This window comes from Pelobates fuscus, chromosome 1, assembly GCF_036172605.1.
Source record: "Pelobates fuscus isolate aPelFus1 chromosome 1, aPelFus1.pri, whole genome shotgun sequence".
Lineage (NCBI taxonomy): Eukaryota > Metazoa > Chordata > Amphibia > Anura > Pelobatidae > Pelobates > Pelobates fuscus.
In genome coordinates, this window is record NC_086317.1 from 54,236,336 (window position 1) to 54,254,480 (window position 18,145).

An 18,145-nucleotide genomic window follows, 5' to 3' on the forward strand; every position below is an offset into this window, starting at 1 on the left:
CACTAATGAAAGGGTAAGTTTTCATTGTTGTCATCAAGCCTGTTTTAAGCTAAATTGCATATGATTAAGTCAAATGGATAATCCAAAACTGGACATCTTGTTCATTGTGCTTAGAGAGGTCTCAGCTACCCTTCAAAAGAAGGCTAAATCGATCATTTGGGGTTGCTGCATATCAAAGTGAACATGCGTGTGTTTTGGATCTGAACTGCCCTTGTGAATGAAATCTATTTAAATACAACTGGTACTGGTTCTCTCTGTAATTGTGCGCCGAAATGAGTGGGACTAATCAATTGACAAGTTTTAGGCCATTCTCATAAACACTGCTTTTGGCTTATCTTTATATATCCGTTGGTTCCAGATTTAAAGATGAAAGAATTGATAAATCCTAGACTATTACTATGACTAAAAGAAGCTGAATAAAAATATATCATATTCAAATATGACAAAACATTTTTGCAGGTACTGGAAATAAAAATTCTGTCCTAGCCCTAGAGAGATACCATTCCCCAATACTAATCTGGCTGTAACAGTTTGTAACACAGAACACAGTTAGGGTACATACTAAAATTTCTTACAAAAAATGTACTTACTGAATTCACCAGTAAGGAAAACAGCCTCAGCTCCAGGTGCCCATTCTTTACAATAAATAACATTATCTGGAAGTAAATGTATTCCAAAAGACTGATAACTTCGTGAAAACTTCTCCAAACCGCCTTCATTTCCTTCAATGCTATTCAAACGTTCAGAACACAATGCATACCTTTGAACATAAAAACAAGCAATTATTAGAACAAGGCTAATAATAGCTAAGTATTTAATTCAAAATAACATTTTCACTAGCCTACACTATCCAATAGGTCTAAAATATTAGAATGGTGTGTTTACTCATCTAGCTAGGTACAGTATTAGTATTTTTTTTGTTTTTTGTTTTTTTTGTCGGTCTGTTATAAGCTTCTTTTTGGTACCAAAAATACAAAATATTTTAAACAAAAATAAAACAAAAAATAAAAAGATAAAAGTAATATAATGTCATTATATTAATACAGTTCACAATACAGTGAAGTTACTTAACATATTCTTATATCTTACAATACATGTGTAAAGTAAGTGGCAAAAAGGTGATTTCATGGACAGTGAGTATTTAATTAATACATTGGTTTAATATGGAGGAAACATTCATTCACAAGCCCAACATTTGTTGGCATGTTTCTGCTTATCCAAAGCAGACATCACTGAGCTGCTCTAGTGGAAAATATTTTCTTACAGGACCACAAAAGGCACCCACACCACTTAATCTCAATAAAGTGGCCTTGGTGTAGTGACCCTGTCCTTCAAGCCCTTCAATCTAAAACGTTGCCAATTAGTAGATATGGCAATGTTTTGATTGAAGGGTTAAACATGCCTCTAAGTGGCCGTCTTCCTCATAGCCACTAGAGACACATGCACTGCAAGTTCCACACGGTCATGCACTACTGGGAAGCATTGATGCCCCTTTAGAGTGATCATGTTTTGAGAAATCAATTTGGACAATGCTCATGGTTTGTTAATTTATATATTTACGGTTTAGTAACATGAACAGAAGACCTTACGTACAATCTCTAGAAAGGAAGCATGTTTGAAAATGCCCTTTGTTAACACTTGTCCCAGAGAATATGTAAATCATCTTGAATTGTGGTTTGCGTTTACATTGTACAATGCTTCTACATATGCAGGTTATATAGCAAAATAAAATATGTATGCTATTTAGTGAATAACACTTAGAGTAACAGCAATATTGGGTTGAAATAAGACTATCAAATTCCTCCTTTATATACCTATGGAATGTGCTCTTGATCTAAAATTAGCCCCCAAAAAAATCTTACAGTGATTTCCAATTGTGCCTCAAGAAAAAAAAAAAAAAACATAAATTTTACTTACCGAAAATTTCTTTTTCCTGAAGATTAGAGGCAGTGCTTATACCACAGGGATATCCAATCTGGAGGGAAAAAAAAGGCAGGCAAATCTCCAAACATTTAAACCCTCCCCTAATTACCTCCTTTCCAATAAGTAGCAGCTCCTCCTGATCATACCCAGAAAATACATAAGCCAAATAGCTGCAAAATTACTGAGTTTATTAGAAAAAGGGGCGGGAATTGTAGCACTGCCTCTAATCTTCAGGAAAAAGAAATTTTCGGTAAGTAAAATTTATGTTTTTCCTTTCAGATTAGAGGCAGTGCTTATACCACAGGGATATAATAAAGCAGATCCTGAGGGCGGGTTTCATTTCACTACTGCTTGAAGCACCTTGCGCCCAAAAGCTGCATCCTCCGAGGCCAGTATGTCCAACTTGTAGTGTCTTGAGAACGTATGGAGAGAGGACCAAGTAGCAGCTGAACAAATCTGAGAAGGAGAAGCAGCTGCTCGCAGAGCCCATGACGTAGAAACGGCTCTAGTAGAATGGGCCTTTATAGGGCCTGCATTTTCCATGCCACTCTTGGAATAAGCCAACAGAATACAATCCTTCAGCCATCTAGCCAGAGAACTCTTCGAAACCTTCATGCCTTTCCTTGTGCCCTTGAATAAGACAAAAAGACTGTTATCCTTCCGGAAGGATTCCGTAGCTTTTAGATATTGCAAAAGACATCTCTTTACGTCTAGGCAGTGAAATTTACTTTCCAAGGCATTAGACGGATTCTGACAAAAAGTCGGCAAGACCACTTCCTGGTTGACATTCGAAACAGAAAAAACTTTAGGGACGAATGAAGGATCGAGCTTTAGAACCACCTTGTCCTGATGAAAAACTAAAAAAGGAAAATTCGCCCGAAGAGCTTGGATCTCACATACTCTTTTAGCTGATGTAATAGCCACCAAAAAAACAGTTTTTAACGAAATAATCTTCAGGGAAGCTTCCTCCAATGGTTCAAAGGGCGGCTCACAAAGCGCGGAAAGGACCAAGTTTAGATCCCAGGGAGGACAGGTTTCCCTAACATAGGGCACCAAACGAGTCAGAGCTCTGAAGAACCTTGAAATCAGAATATTTGAGGCCAAGCATCTGAGGGAGAAGAAACTGATAGCAGAAACTTGCAATTTCAATGAAGCAGGTTTAAGACCTTTTGCAAATCCCATCTGAAGGAAACTTAGAATCTTCTGGATGGACGCGGAAACAGGGTTGACTTTAAACCTACAACACCACTGACAAAATATCTTCCAAATTCTAGCGTAGATCCTTGAAGTAGATTCCTTGTTAGTTGCCAACAAGATTTTTATCACTTCAGGATCCAGACCTTTGCTCTCTAAAACCTGGAGATCAGAAACCAGGCCGTCAATTGGAATCTCCGAAGGGTCGGAAGAGGCACCATGGCGTCCTCTAGTATTTCTCCCGAAAGCGGAAGCTTCCAAAAGGTGGCCCCTGGAAAGTTCAGGAGAACCGAGAACCAACTTCTTCTTGGCCACCATGGAAGGATTAGGATAATCCTTACATTTTCCAGCCTTACTTTTTGAAGTATTCTGGGAATAAGAACTACTGGCGGGAAGATATATGCCAGGTTGAACTTCCATGGTACTGACAGGGCATCTATGATATCCGGCCTGTCTGCTGGATTTAGGGATGCAAAACGTCTTGTCTTCCTGTTTATTCTGGAGGCCATCAGGTCTATCTCCGGAACACCGAAGCGGTCTGTGATGAATTTGAAAATTCTGCATGACAGGGACCAATCTGCTTGTTTCAAATGATGCCTGCTCAGGGCATCTGCCACCACATTGAATTTTCCTAAAATGTGAACTGCTGAGATTGACATAAGGTGCACTTCTGACCACAGCATGATCATTGAACAAAGACTTTCTAATTTTGTTGATCTTGTACCTCCCTGTTTGTTCAAATATGCCACTGTCGTTCGATTGTCTGAACGAATTTGAATATGTTGATCTTTGATGAGAATCTGAAATGCCAAGAGTGCCATCCATACGGCCTTTAATTCCCTGAAGTTCGATGAATTTCTCATATCCTTCACTTGCCAGGACCCATGCTTCTTTATGTCTCCCAGATGGGCCCCCCAGCCCAGCGCAGAGGCGTCTGTTGTTATTATAGTGAAGGACTTCATCCGGAACGAAAGACCCTCGTGCAGGAATCGAGAAGAGGTCCACCACTGCAGACTTCTCAAAGTTAGATTGTTGAACCTCATAAGCCCATCTAGGCCGAGTTCCTGTCGATTCCAGACTTGCAGAATGTTTCTTTGTAGAGGTCTCATTCTGGCTTTTGCCCAACCGACTGCCGGGATTGAGGCTGTAAACAGACCCAGTAAGCACATGGCTTCTCTGATTGAAAACACACTTTTTTCTCTCTGAGATTCCGGATTAACCGCTTTATTTTTAGTTTCTTCTCTTCTGGCAGGAATAACTTCATCGCGATAGAATCCAAAATTAGACCCAAGAACTGGATCCTTTGAACTGGCACTAGTTCCGATTTGTTGAAATTTATTAGCCAGCCATGCTTTTCCAGCGATTTTATAGCCGTCCCCAGGTCTAACTGTAGTTGATCTTGGGACTCTGCAATCAACAGCCAGTCGTCCAAATACGGAATGACAGCGATGCCCATACCTCTTAGAAAAGCTGAAACGACTACTAGAAGCTTTGTGAATACCCTGGGCGCTGATGACAGGCCGAAAGGCAGTGCTCTGAATTGGTAATGTTTGGTTACCGATTGGCAGCACACCGCAAACCTTAGAAGACTTTTGCTGGATTCTGCTATGGGTACATGAAGATAGGCATCTTTTAAATCCAGGGACGCAAACCAACTTTTTGGATGAATAAGCAGAGTAGCTGACTTTACTGTTTCCATGAGGAATTTCTTTTTGATAATCCGCCTGTTTACGGCTTTTAGGTCTAAAATGGGTCTGAACGAACCATCTGGTTTTGGCACCAAGAAAAGTCTTGAATAGGTGCCCTGATATCTTTCCTTGAGAGGAACTTCTTCCACCACTCTTTTTAGTAACAGAGTCGATACTTCTCGCATCAGAGAGAGTTCCATATCTAGAGAATGAACCTCGGAACATAGAAACATTTTCTTTGGGGTTTGTGAAAATTCTAGAGCGTATCCGTGCTTTATCACTGTGAGGACCCAGCGATCTGATGTTGTCTTTTTCCAGTGATCTAGGAAGTGACTCAACCTTCCACCCACAGGCCTGGCGTCATAATTTTTTATTTTTCTTGTCAGTAAATCTTTCCTTCTTCCTATAATCAAAGGCTCTTTTATGTTGACCCTTGAAATAGTTTCTACGAAAGGAGCTTCTAAATGAGGGAAGCGTCTCCGCTTTACGGCTTCTAAACTGCTTCCTATATGATTCTGGTAAAGCTTTCCTTCCTTCCTTCATCTGTTTCAACAACTCATCCAGTTTCGAACCGAAAAGTCTTCCTGGTTCAAAAGCTAGTTCACACAGTGAATTTTTAGATGCCGCATCTGCTGACCAATTTCTAAGCCAAAGCGCTCTTCTGGCGACTGTTGAAATACCTATATTTTTGGCCGATAATTTCAGGCTTTCTGCAGAAGCATCTACTAAAAAATCAGATGCCATCTTGATATTTTTTAATAGCTTTACCGGGTCTTCCTTAGCTTCTCCCGTATATACCTTTTCTAGTTCTTCCAACCAAAGTTTTTGGGCCTTGGCAACGGATGCCCCCGCAATCAAAGCTTTAGCTTGGGCTGCAGAAGAGATGAACAACTTTTTTAAGGAGGAGTCCATGCGTTTTTCCATGACATCCTTGAGCCCGCTTGAGTCTCCAATTGGTAATGTAGTCTTCTTACCTATTTGAGCAATAGGAACGTCCACTACAGGGACTGTATCCAGCTTACAGTCTTGTTCCGCTTCTATGGAAAAGAGAGTTTTAAAATGCTTAGAAATAAACGGCTTGTGACTAGGGAATTTCCATTCTTTTAAAATCAATTCCTTAATCTGTGGGTGAAAAGGAAACACTTTGGACTTTTTCCCTGTTTCCTCAATTTCAAAAATGCACTGCACTTCTTTAATCAATTTCCCAATGGCTTCATCTGGGAAGGCAAATTCCTCATCTGACGAATCACTACCTGAATTTTCGCCATACTCAGAACCACTAGTTCCTGAACTAGTATCAGAAGCTTCCCAAGATCTCAGTCTTTTCTTAGCATGTTTTACAATCTGAGAATCCTGGGCAACCGAAGCCTGGACTGACTGTAATGCAGCCGACTGCATATCCACAAATGTTTGCTGCATACTTTGTTGCAACCAGCTGAGAAAAGTGGACATTTCTGTTCTTTTTGCTTCCTCTGAAGCTTCTTTTGAACACACTGAGCAAAGTTTCTTTTTACAACCATCTGGCATAGGTTGGCCACACACAGAGCACATTAAATGCTTGGTTTTAGATGTACATTTCCCCTTCTCAGCAACTTTATCTAAATTTTCCGGATTAGACATACTGGGAACAGAAAACAAGAAAGGGAAAATAATCAAAATTTTCTCCTTACAGATTCAGGCTAAAACCATTTAAAATAAAAACTCAATCAGTCTTACCTTAAATGGCCTGAGAGTGTGTTGGAGGGCAGGTGAGAAACACACTTTGCAACCGTTCTGAGAGCTCCTGGCAAACAGAGGTTGCTGCTGGTAAATGCTCCTATAAGTCCTGTAACCAAACAAAAACGCCCAGTTCAAATTTGGCGCCTGAATCAAGGTTTGCATTGCGCATGTGCATAGCGCTCCGCGACTCCCTGGTGGAACGCAACGCAACCTGTGCGTGCGTTCCACCGCAGGACCTCCCAGCCGACGCACGCCTGCGTCCTTCGTCAGACCGGCACCTGGCACGGCAATAGACGGCATCATAAAATCTGAGGGACCACGCCGTCCGGCGTGTTAAACAGAGTTAAGCAGAGCCTCCAGAGCCTCAGCCCTTCTCACCTGCTTCCTGGAGAACCTCCTGTCTAACCTCCCCTGCCGAAGGCAGGCAAAGAACTGGGTATGATCAGGAGGAGCTGCTACTTATTGGAAAGGAGGTAATTAGGGGAGGGTTTAAATGTTTGGAGATTTGCCTGCCTGTTTTTTCCCTCCAGATTGGATATCCCTGTGGTATAAGCACTGCCTCTAATCTGAAAGGAAAAAATCTGCTTTAATTGAAATGCACAAGCATTCTATTTAAACTAATTCCATTTAACTCAAGAAAATCTCAAGCACAAACAGTTCCATCATTCAAAGATTTACAATATTACGCAAGTTGATTATAATAGAAAAAAACAAACATATTACTAAAATAACAACTGCACATTTAATACCAATATTTCCCATGTGGGTGTCAAAGTGCTTTACAAACAAACATACAGATAAATGAATGTACACTCATAAACGCTATGTTTAAACGGTAAACAAAGCTTTAATAAAATGTCATGTCTACTTAACCCCTTGAGTGAGCATAAATATATAGTTTATATAATAGTGTAATTTAAAGGTAATACGATTTCCTGTTGTGCATCCAATGTCACAAATTTGACAGTAGGAAGACACTTTCTGCTAAATCAGTTTTTCCAAAAATGTATCCTTCAGAGGAGTGACTGCAGAGACGAGAGTAAGTTTCATGGCGAGTTTCAGATTATTTATTTTTAGAACTAAGTGGCTCGAGAAATGCAAACAAAAACGTGAACATTAATGCTAAAACATATTTACTGAGAACATAAAATTCTCCTTTAAAGATGTAACTGGGAGGTAATGCAACTTTTCACAAGAAAATGAGTTTCACATGAGGGGCAGCACACAGATGGACTACTTTTTTGTACTATCTATGCAACATGATTATGAAATTGGCAACGAAAACAATTATACATACTATGCATCACATGTAAGTTTCTTCTAAGTGAAGATGCTGCTGAGCCCCATGATTTGCTCTCTGTTTGCTTTTGTCACAACTTCATGTATCTTGAATGTAATATAAAAAAGGTGTCAATAGCTTATCAGCATGTATTTATAGGTTAAAATATGCTGGGCACAATGTTGGCACCCCACAGTAAGTGAAATTTTTGTACGTGTGTGCAATGCTATCTATTTTTAACAAGATGCCCATGATATCATTAATTCGTTTAACGAAACTTGGAATTGAATCAAACAGGACTTTCAGGACATGGAAATCAATCTACTGGAACATTACTTCATCTCATGGTTTCTAATTTGCTTTTGTGTTTTTAATAAGCGTTTTGCAATCAGCACAATCGATTCACAATCATTCTAACTTTCAATGAAGTAAAACGCTTGGAGATTGCATCTTTTGCATCCATCACTTGTATATAGACAAAAAAAGAAGTACGTGACTGATATGAATATGTAGATCCACGTTTGCATGCTTTAGAATATCATATTAAACATAGATCGTGTTTTCTGCATCACAAAAATAGTAAGGAATATCAACAAGCTTGACAATCTTTATGTAACACAAATCTTAAACTGCAATTACCTTAGAGCAAAAAACAAGAGCAAGCCTAAACGCTATGCTTTGAGAAAGAGATTGTCTGACCAGATGGGCCAAGTAACTTAACTTGCATGAAATGATATGGGTCTGCTTCTGAACCCTCTGAAACTGTTCACAGAGGAACGGTCATGTCTTCTGCTTGCAGCTGTTATTCTTAATACCATTACTAAGCACACTACAGAGTTTAACCCCTCTGCTGCCGGATATATAACTCCACCTCTAGCAGCATCATTGGGGTGTCATCAGCCAATTACTGGTTAGGCATTAGAATATGGCATCAGCAGAGTTAAAAAAGTGTGTCACCAAACCACAGCCCAGTGGGGACTCTGGTGATATGGCACACCGCTCCTAAACGTTTTTCCACATTACTGGGGAACGGAGCCAGGGTACTGTGACGCAACACCTGGCACCCCGACTGGGAACCTCCGCCAATCAATGCTTACTAGCTAACGCTGAGGACCATAAGCACCGCACTGGACACCATAAGCACTGTAGAGACCACGAACCGCTGCAGCTTGGTTGGGCTCTCGCCGTCCTCCACCCACCCTGGACCCAAGACCAGGATCCAGCTTCCAGTGGTTGAACCTCTCCTACTCCAGAGAGCGTAGCAGGAACAGCTCTTATAAGAGCTAGTGATTAGAACCCTGGGGAGTATAATGAGTATAGCAATCCCCAGTGTGAATATAGCTGTCCCCTCCACACATGAGATGAGACTCAATGTTGAGGGTGAAGAGGAACTCAATATCAATGGTGCCTCACTGGCCTTTTATGACAATCCCCATGCAAGGGGTACGCCCACATGGCCCAAGTTGGGGACTCCAACACAAAGACACAGACCAATAAGAATAGTGAATAAATCTAGCAGGAGTGTAATACCATCTATAGAGAACTTTGAAGTGGCATTCCGACAAGTTCAAACAATGGATATATTTATTCACCCAGCTCAAAGAGGAGTTCCAGTCGTCTAAAGAAATTTGCAGTTCTAAATCTTGTTCCCACTTCTTAATCAAACTATAAGGGGACTCTTTAAGCACTTCCAGCATTGATAAAGCATTGAAAAAGATACACTCCTGCTAGACTAGTTAAAATGTTTCACTCTTCTGATCCAACCTGTTGGAGATGTGGTAGCCATTTAGGTACTTACATACATATTTGGTGGACATGTCCAGCTGTTAAGTCTCTCTGGTCCTGGGCTTTTAATATTTTTTCATCTATGACTACAAATAGAATTCTGCTTCGGCTATCTTACATTTGAATTTGTCTTTCGATTCACAAAGAGATTTCTGTTTTGCCATTCACTCTTTAGTTGCGGTTAAAATCATTATCGCAAGACACTGGAAAGTATCTAAGCCGTTTAATAAACGACTATTGATAGATCAAGTTAGGTTCCAATTATCAATGGAATATGAGATGATCAACAATTCGACTTTTACTTCTAGGAAAAAGAAATGGTATTGCGAATGGTTAGACAAATATAGTCTATTATTTGGATAGATCTCCTATGGACAGATTTTTTTTTTTTTTTTTTTTCTTGTAATTTAATCAATATTAGATATCTGCATAGATAGAGAAATATGGGATAAAATTAAAACAGAAGCCAATAACCTCAGTCCAGGGAAAGGGATTTTGTTTGATAAGATGCTCTAAGGGTTTTTTTTTTGTTGTTGTTGTTGTCGTGGTTAATCTATGTTAGTATGCTGCTATGCTGGTCTATAAGTGAATATGTGATCATTGTGTTTGATTATGTACTATGTATCATAAATTACGATAAAATTATGTATTTGCTTGATACTTGTGCATACTTGCTGATGTGTATTAGTTTCAGCATATTCGTTGTCTATGTCAAATAATAATGAAAAACTTTTTCAATAAAGATATACCGGTAATTAAAAAAAAAGGAATAGTGAATAAATGCCCAACACTCCCATAACAAACATACAATCCCTCATCCCTGCTTGGGAGATAATTGGATCAGTAACAGTACTAATTGTAATCCAATTATCTCCAAACACAGGGGGGGAAACCCTAAAAATACATAAACCCCACAAATGTTACATCCCCTTATAGCCCTGATCTGGGTGACCAACATATCTAAAAGTCACCCAGATCAGTTCAGGGGTTCAGAAATTTTATGGAAGTCATAGTTTTTACCGACCGCAGGCATGGTCCCATAGCCGAAAATAGTTCCATAGAATCGCGGCTACGTGCCGCTGGAGGACTGACCGGGAACCGCAAGGTTTTCATGCCAAAAATAGTTTGAGGGCATTCGCGGCTAAATCCCCCTGAAGTATATTCGCAGTTTTCATCTATGCAAAGATGATGGCCGCCACCTCGTGGTCGTCCATAGGCCACCCAGACAAACACTTAGACCACTGCGGTGGAAATTGCAACAATGTATCAATTAAGCTTAACAAGTTCCAGGGTGATCTCCGGTTTGTGCGGCTACTCAGTTACCGAACCATATAATTCAAATAGACAAATGGAGACTTTTATATCACAGTTTACAGGGTCCAAAGTCTGTGGGCAGGAGGCTGGCAAGCAGGCCCCTCCAAGAACTCATGGCAAACTCACTTGAAGAGGGTAGTTTGTCATAGGTACTTCTCACATTATAGGCACAACAGCAAGATGCTTTGACTAGTCTTTTAAATACTTAATCTATGCACTTGAGATCTCTTTTGCCTAGCAAAAAGTATGACAAAAATGTGGAATACTTCTCACATCAGCACTCACAGTATATCACTGCGATCCATAATCCGTAGGAATAATATGGAAATTAAGCTAACTGCAAATGTGCCAGGCTTTGGGTGAGAAAACATCCCTGTTTGTTTTTTTGTTAAAGTGACTGAAAATGATTTGAAAATATACAGAAGTCTTCACTAAAAATTTCTATGCACAATAGTCACTCCAATCTGCGTTAACAGTTATGAGCTTAGTGTCCCTTTTGTTGCTTTTACCATCCAGGTTCGAGCAAAGTGATGGCTTATCTTGGCATGGCAGATTTATTCGGATACAGACGGAGCACCGCAGTAAATATAGCCCACAAAGCTCTACAATAACATCGTTTAGCCAATTACCAGCAATACAAAAAAATATATAAATGGACAAGCTGTTCACATACTAATATTTCAGTCGAACAATTCATGTTTCAGGGGGAAAAAAAAAAATTACAAATATTTCCTATACAATATACTGTAAAACAGATCTTAATTTGAGTGAAAAAAATTGAATATCAAGTGAGAAATCAGGCAACGAGGGCTGTTAGCTCATGTTTCATATTACACAAGAGAAAATAAACTGAAAGGTCATTTGAACAGTTACAGCAGTGCCCTTTTCCAAGGTAATCAGCAGAGCATGTAGCAAAGAGCTGGATCAGAACGTGACTTGAAATACTGTTAAAGCAGCAGTGATGCCGTATTTTATTTTTTTAATACCATTTGATTTTAACAGAACAGTTTTGATGGCAAAAAAAAAAAAACATATTAAGGAATAATAAAAACAAAATCGAAGAATTAGCTGTACTGTAGACCAACTCTGGGTTTATCCGTTTGATAGCATCCATGGGACATTTTGTACAATGCAGTTGTCACTTATTATGCAATGCTTATTGTTGGCTCTTGGGCAGCTGTATATAGGATAAGATTATCCTGCCACCATTCATTTTGCTGTAGACCTTTCTGGTACACAACAGCATAATTACAAAAATAATGTTAAAGGGTTGCTCGCCTTTCTAGCAGATATAAAAGAAGGCAGTTTGTGACAAAGAGACATATATTTGGTATTTAGTATATTCTGGAATTCTGCTTAAAATGAAACTGTCACATTATATAATAGACTTAAAAGAAAAGCGGAGAGATAGAAAGAGAAGGGCTGGAGCCAGTGCAAACCTCCTAGATGGGGGGTAAACCCTGTAGTTAACAATTGACAAACAAGAAAAAATGGAGGGTGCAACATTTGGTACTAAAGATAGAATACTATAAGGGTAAAAACACCACGCATTGTAGACTTCCCTTTTAATAAATCATGATAAAAAAAAGTCAAATCAGGACTTGCACAAGAACTAACCACAACAAAGAAAAATAGTATTATAGAAAAAAAAAACATCTTAGTAAAAACAATAGCTGTTAGGACATCTATACTAGCCCACTAATGAAAAGGTTGTAATTGTCACCTTGGTGAACTTTTTATAAGAGCACATAATTGTATACAAAATATTATATTATGGTGGCAAACAACTTACCAATGGTAATTGCAGATAAGCACATTTCCACTAGTAAAGTGATTTGTAGTCGATATTAATAGATCACTGCTAAACAGATACATGCAGAGAACTTGGTATAAGAGCACTGCTAAACACACATGCAGAAAACTTGGTATAATAGTATCAATGTCTAAAAGTGCTACATCTGTTTGTGATAAGTGCAATCATAATTGTTACTACAATGTTTATAGAATGTAGCAAAAGGTCCTGGTAAGTTATTGATATGTAATTAGACAGAAATGACGTACCAAACGGCTGCCCGTAACCAGTACTCAAATAGGATGGAGGAATAGGGAAAAGGGGAATTAGAAGGGAGTCAGAGTAGATTGCTTTCCCTATTGTGCCTTTTTGGGCACCCCTTACCCCAAAAGGGTCCCTGTCCTGTTTGGAAAATACTTGTCACTCCACCCACCACAGAAATAAAATTGCTAAGATCGGTTGTTGCCCTGCCAGAGTGGTCAAAATGACAACCAACAAATCAAGAATGCCTGGTAGCAATTCTGTGACGGACCGCCTGGCACCCCGGGTACCTCCGTCTATCGCTGCTTCCAAGTACTTGCGAATACCATAATCCCTGCACTGGAACACCATAACCACTGTAAACACCACAAACCGCCGCAGCTTGGTTGGGGTCTCGCCACCCTCCACCACCGTGGACCCAAGACCAGGATCCAGCTTCCAGTAGGTAGACCTCTCCTAGTCCAGAAAGCGTAGCAGGAACAGCTCTTATAAGAGCTAGTGATTATACTCAGGGGAGCATTGTGATATAGCAATTCCCAGAGTGAATGTAGTTCTCCAATCCCCCAAACATGAGCCAAGACTTCATGAAGGGGTAAAGCATTCTGTTTAATGGAAGCCACAGCTGGCCTTTTATGCAAGTCCCCAAGCAAGGTGTACGCCCACATGGACCTTGTTGGGGACAGGGACACAAAGTTTACAAACCAATCAGAACAGTAATTAAATGTACGACACTCCCATAACAAACATAAAATCCCTCCCCTCTGCCTGTGGGATAATTGAGTCAGATACGGTATTAACCCAATTATCTCCAGGCAGAAATAACACATTTTTTACCAAATCCCAAAAGTACCCCAAAACACAACATATCCCCATAATGTTACATGATTATAGCCCTGATCTGGGTGAAGAACATATCCAAAAATCACCCATATCAGTTCAGGGGTTCAGGAATTTCCTGGAAGTTTTATTTTTGACCAACCGTGCATATGGTCCCATGCCCAAAACAGTTCCAGAGAAATAGTGCTAACGGTCGGTCTCTCTGTCTGGAGTACAAAAGTACATACTTCACATGAACAGAGCCTTTTAAAGTGCATTAGGCAAGGTATTTTGCAGGGCCCATGGTCCTGAGGCAAGAGGCTGGCCAGCAGGCCCCTCCAAGAACCAGTGACGAGGTTATTTTTGTCACAAATTCTGTAATGTAATTCTAGTGGCAGCATGGCAGCAACGAAGTCCCTGACACGTGTTTCGCTAGTTCAGCTCATTAGAGGGGAACCGGACCTATGAATATGCTGGTTTAAAAAAAAAAAAAAAAAAAATCAATCTGATTGGTTCAGCCAGATTTGAATACAGCAATGGGTTGTTAGGTGTACCGAATGTTGTTTTTCAATAATTAGAGAGAAATATGCTCAATAAGATAAGGAGGAGGGAAAATAGAATTCAGGAATGAACTCTGCTTAGTAAAACCCGATGTGGATAATCAGACTGACTAGTATAACCAGATAATCCTAAAATCCATACAAACAATATATATATATATATATATATATATATATATATATATATATATATATATATATAATATATATATAAAGATCACTGATTGTAAAGAGTTTAATTTAATTTTACTTGTGATATTGGCAGACTTTTAAAGGATTTGGCAATAATTATCCTGGTAAATACTGGGAATTGTGAATGTTAATATCCACTTTGAGGAATAATAAATTATTAAACACATGTAAAACAAAATAAGCATCACCTAGTGCTTATAGTGGAATCTCAAACTGGGGGTGTATAATTGTTAAATTGGTAAAGACCATGGAGGATGATAAGAGTGTTGTATGAATAGTAAAAAGTACTTTTATTTGTCCATTCACATTCATTGGATCAAATCTAATGGGGATAACGTTGCAAGTCCTTGTTGAACATGTAGCTAAAAAAGTTTAATGATTCAACTGGAGCCAAATTGGTGTTATAAACTGTGGCATATTGGTAATTCTAAGTAATAGTGGACGGCTAAATGCAGTATCCCAGATATGATCTGCAAAGTGCTTCGCAATTACATATTGTAAAAAGGAAACTGCGGTGAGATTACTTCTGTACAAGGTGCATTATTTTAAAGTCAATGGTGAGCGCAAAAATGCCAACGTTAAATACAGTGTGTTAAATGCGGTTTGTAATGTACTTTGTAATCCTATTTTAAAGAGGTAACGGCAATAAAAAAGATTCATTATGTCCATCTAGGATTAACCCTGCCTGCTGTAAACATAGCAGTTTCATAGAAACTGCTATGTTTACATATGGGTTAATCCAGCCTCTAGTGGCTGTCTCATTGACAGCCGCTAGAGGTGCTTCCGCGCTTCTCACTGTGATTTTCACAGTGAGAAGACGCCAGTGTCCATAGGAAAGCATTCAGAATGCTTTCCTATGAGACTGGCTGAATGCGCGCGCGGCTCAGCCGATGACATCAGAAGAGGGAGGAGAGTCCAAGCGGTGATCATCAAAGTAGTGGTATATCTGTAGGTATTCCAAGCCACCAGGTCATAAGGGCCTCACTGAATGTTTGGGAAACTGTACAAATTGATAACATTTTGTACTGAAAGTGGGAAAAAAGGCATCCAGAAAAAGATGACCTTCAGACTTCGTTATCAAAATCATCTTCCAGTAGAGCCAATAATTTCATAAGGGCATCTGAACAGGCTGTTAAACCTACAGAGCGCTGACAAACTGCTCCTGTTGCCACATCATTTGAAAGGCTCAAATTAACACTGCGTTTCATCAATAGGATTTTGTATTCCTGCCTAATCACATTACAGCTGTGGCCACTTTAGGAGAAGTAGAATGTTCCTCACTAAACAGGTATAAATAACCCTGGATCGTGACATTTTTCCTTTTTTACACTCAGAAATCCTCTTAGGGCCTCATGCATTTTTTTTCCACTGTAAGTTCATAAAACAGGTTAGAAGGAGCTTGGTCCTCTGTAATCTTATCATCTAAGCATGCAGTATATATGCCTGACAGTTTTTTTGAGTGTTTTTTTTTTTGTTATTTAAGAGAAGTGGAAGGGGGGGAAAAAAACTAAATAAAAAGTCTGACTGAACAGCTTTTCTAGTAAGAGATTTTTCGAGTAAGTGAATTAAATACCATATCTTCCATGAGGCTCCCACACATAACAGTCCTTTAGAAAAATGCAAATAAATAGGGACTTCATATTGGTGGCTACCAAGAGAGAGGCTTAAATCTCTTAGGAACACAAATGAAAATTGGCCAAGTTAAACTGAAACACATGTTCTCCAAAGAGAACTTTGTCCACAACTAAAGGGCAGGAAAAATGATTTGCTGTCCTTAACAGCCAAGTGGGCAAAACGGTGATGCTGCTATTAATTGTCCAGAAATTGAAATTTACTTGATCATTTAACCATTTGATCACTGTAGTGATGCATAGTGACATCTCTAATACATGGATAGTAAAAATGTAGAGATATATATGCAGAGGCAGCTCTGTAATTAGGAGATTTAAGTGCAGCCTAAGGCCTCTCCCTGTCTGGGGCCTCTTGGCTGCCTAAATTGTCTTCTGGCAGACTGATGTGTCGGGTCCTCGGTTCCTAATCCAAGTCCCAACATCAGGAGGGTGCCTGGCAGCTTGCCCTGTATGCCACTGGGTGCAGTCTGCCCTAAAGGGAGAGAGCCAGCAGCCATGGGCGTAGGAACCGGGGGGGATGGGGGGACGCATCCCCCCCAGCAAATCATGCGGGGGGGACAGGTAATGGGGAAATCCCCCCCAACTCCGCCGGCCCCCCTTTTGCTGCAGCCGCCCAAGCGCTCTGCAGAGAGCCTCAGGCGGCTGCAGCTCTGCCCGGGCGGGCGCAGCCAGAGGAGAGGGGCTGACAGGAGGGAAGCGCTCAGCGCTCCCTCCTGTCACTCCCTCAATGTAGCGTGGCCGAGCCCAGTATAGTCCGCCGGTACAGGGAGCATCTGTCTCCTGTACCCGGCCGGACTAAAAGGAAGTGAACACTGAGTGTGCACTTCCTGTTCGTCTGCCGGGTACAGGAAACAAAAGCTCCCTGTACCCGCGGACAGTACAGAGCTCGGCCACGCTACAACACAGGTAGGGGAGGGGGGAAGAAAGAAACAGGGAGGGAGGGGAAAAAGAAACAAACAGGGGGGGGAGAAAGAAACAGGGAGGGGGGGATAAAGAAACAGGGAGGGAGGGGGGATAAAGAAACAGGGAGGGAGGGGGGGATAAAGAAACAGGGAGGGAGGGGGGATAAAGAAACAGGGAGGGAGGGGGGGATAAAGAAACAGGGGGGGGGATAAAGAAACAGGGAGGGGGATAAAGAAACAGGGAGGGAGGGGGGATAAAGAAACAGGGAGGGAGGGGGGATAAAGAAACAGGGAGGGAGGGGGGATAAAGAAGGAGGGAGGGGGGATAAAGAAGGAGGGAGGGAGGGGGGGATAAAGAAACAGGGAGGGAGGGGGGGATAAAGAAACAGGGAGGGAGGGGGGGATAAAGAAACAGGGAGGGAGGGGGGAATAAAGAAACAGGGAGGGAGGGGGGAGAAAGAAACAGGGAGGGAGGGGGGGAGAAAGAAACAGTGAGGGAGGGGGGGGGAGAAAGAAACAGGGAGGGAGGGGGGAGAAAGAAACAGGGAGGGAGGGGGGTGAGAAAGAAACAGGGGGGAGAAAGAAACAGGGAGGGGGGAGAAAGAAACAGGGAGGGGGGGAGAAAGAAACAGGGAGGGAGGGGGGAGAAAGAAACAGGGAGGGAGGGGGGAGAAAGAAACAGGGAGGGGGGAGAAAGAAACAGGGAGGGGGGAGAAAGAAACAGGGAGGGGGAGAAAGAAACAGGGAGGGAGGGGGGGAAAGAAACAGGGAGGGAGGGGGGGAAAGAAACAGGGAGGGAGGGGGGGAAGAAACAGGGAGGGAGGGGGGGGAGAAACAGGGAGGGAGGGGGGAGAAAGAAACAGGGAGGGAGGGGGGAGAAAGAAACAGGGAGGGAGGGGGGGAAAGAAACAGGGAGGGGGGAGAAAGAAACAGGGAGGGGGAGAGAGGGGGAGAAAGAGTGACAAGGGAGGGGGAGAGAGAGTGACGAGGGAGGGAGGGAGGGAGGGGGAGAAAGAGAGTGACATCCATCACACACACACACAATCACACAATCATGCCACCCTTACACACACAGAAACACACAATTCA

The 18,145-nt window shown here is 41.2% G+C and overlaps 1 protein-coding gene across 1 annotated transcript in view; it reads right to left on the minus strand.

Annotated features, from left to right (window-relative positions):
- The window catches only part of GBE1 (1,4-alpha-glucan branching enzyme 1), a 184,214-nt gene that overhangs the window by 147,852 nt on the left and 18,217 nt on the right, over positions 1-18,145 (minus strand). Inside the window, exon 2 of the mRNA XM_063448657.1 lies at positions 591-760. Within this exon, the coding sequence (XP_063304727.1) occupies positions 591-760 (170 nt within the window). The remainder of the gene's footprint in view (positions 1-590; positions 761-18,145) is intronic.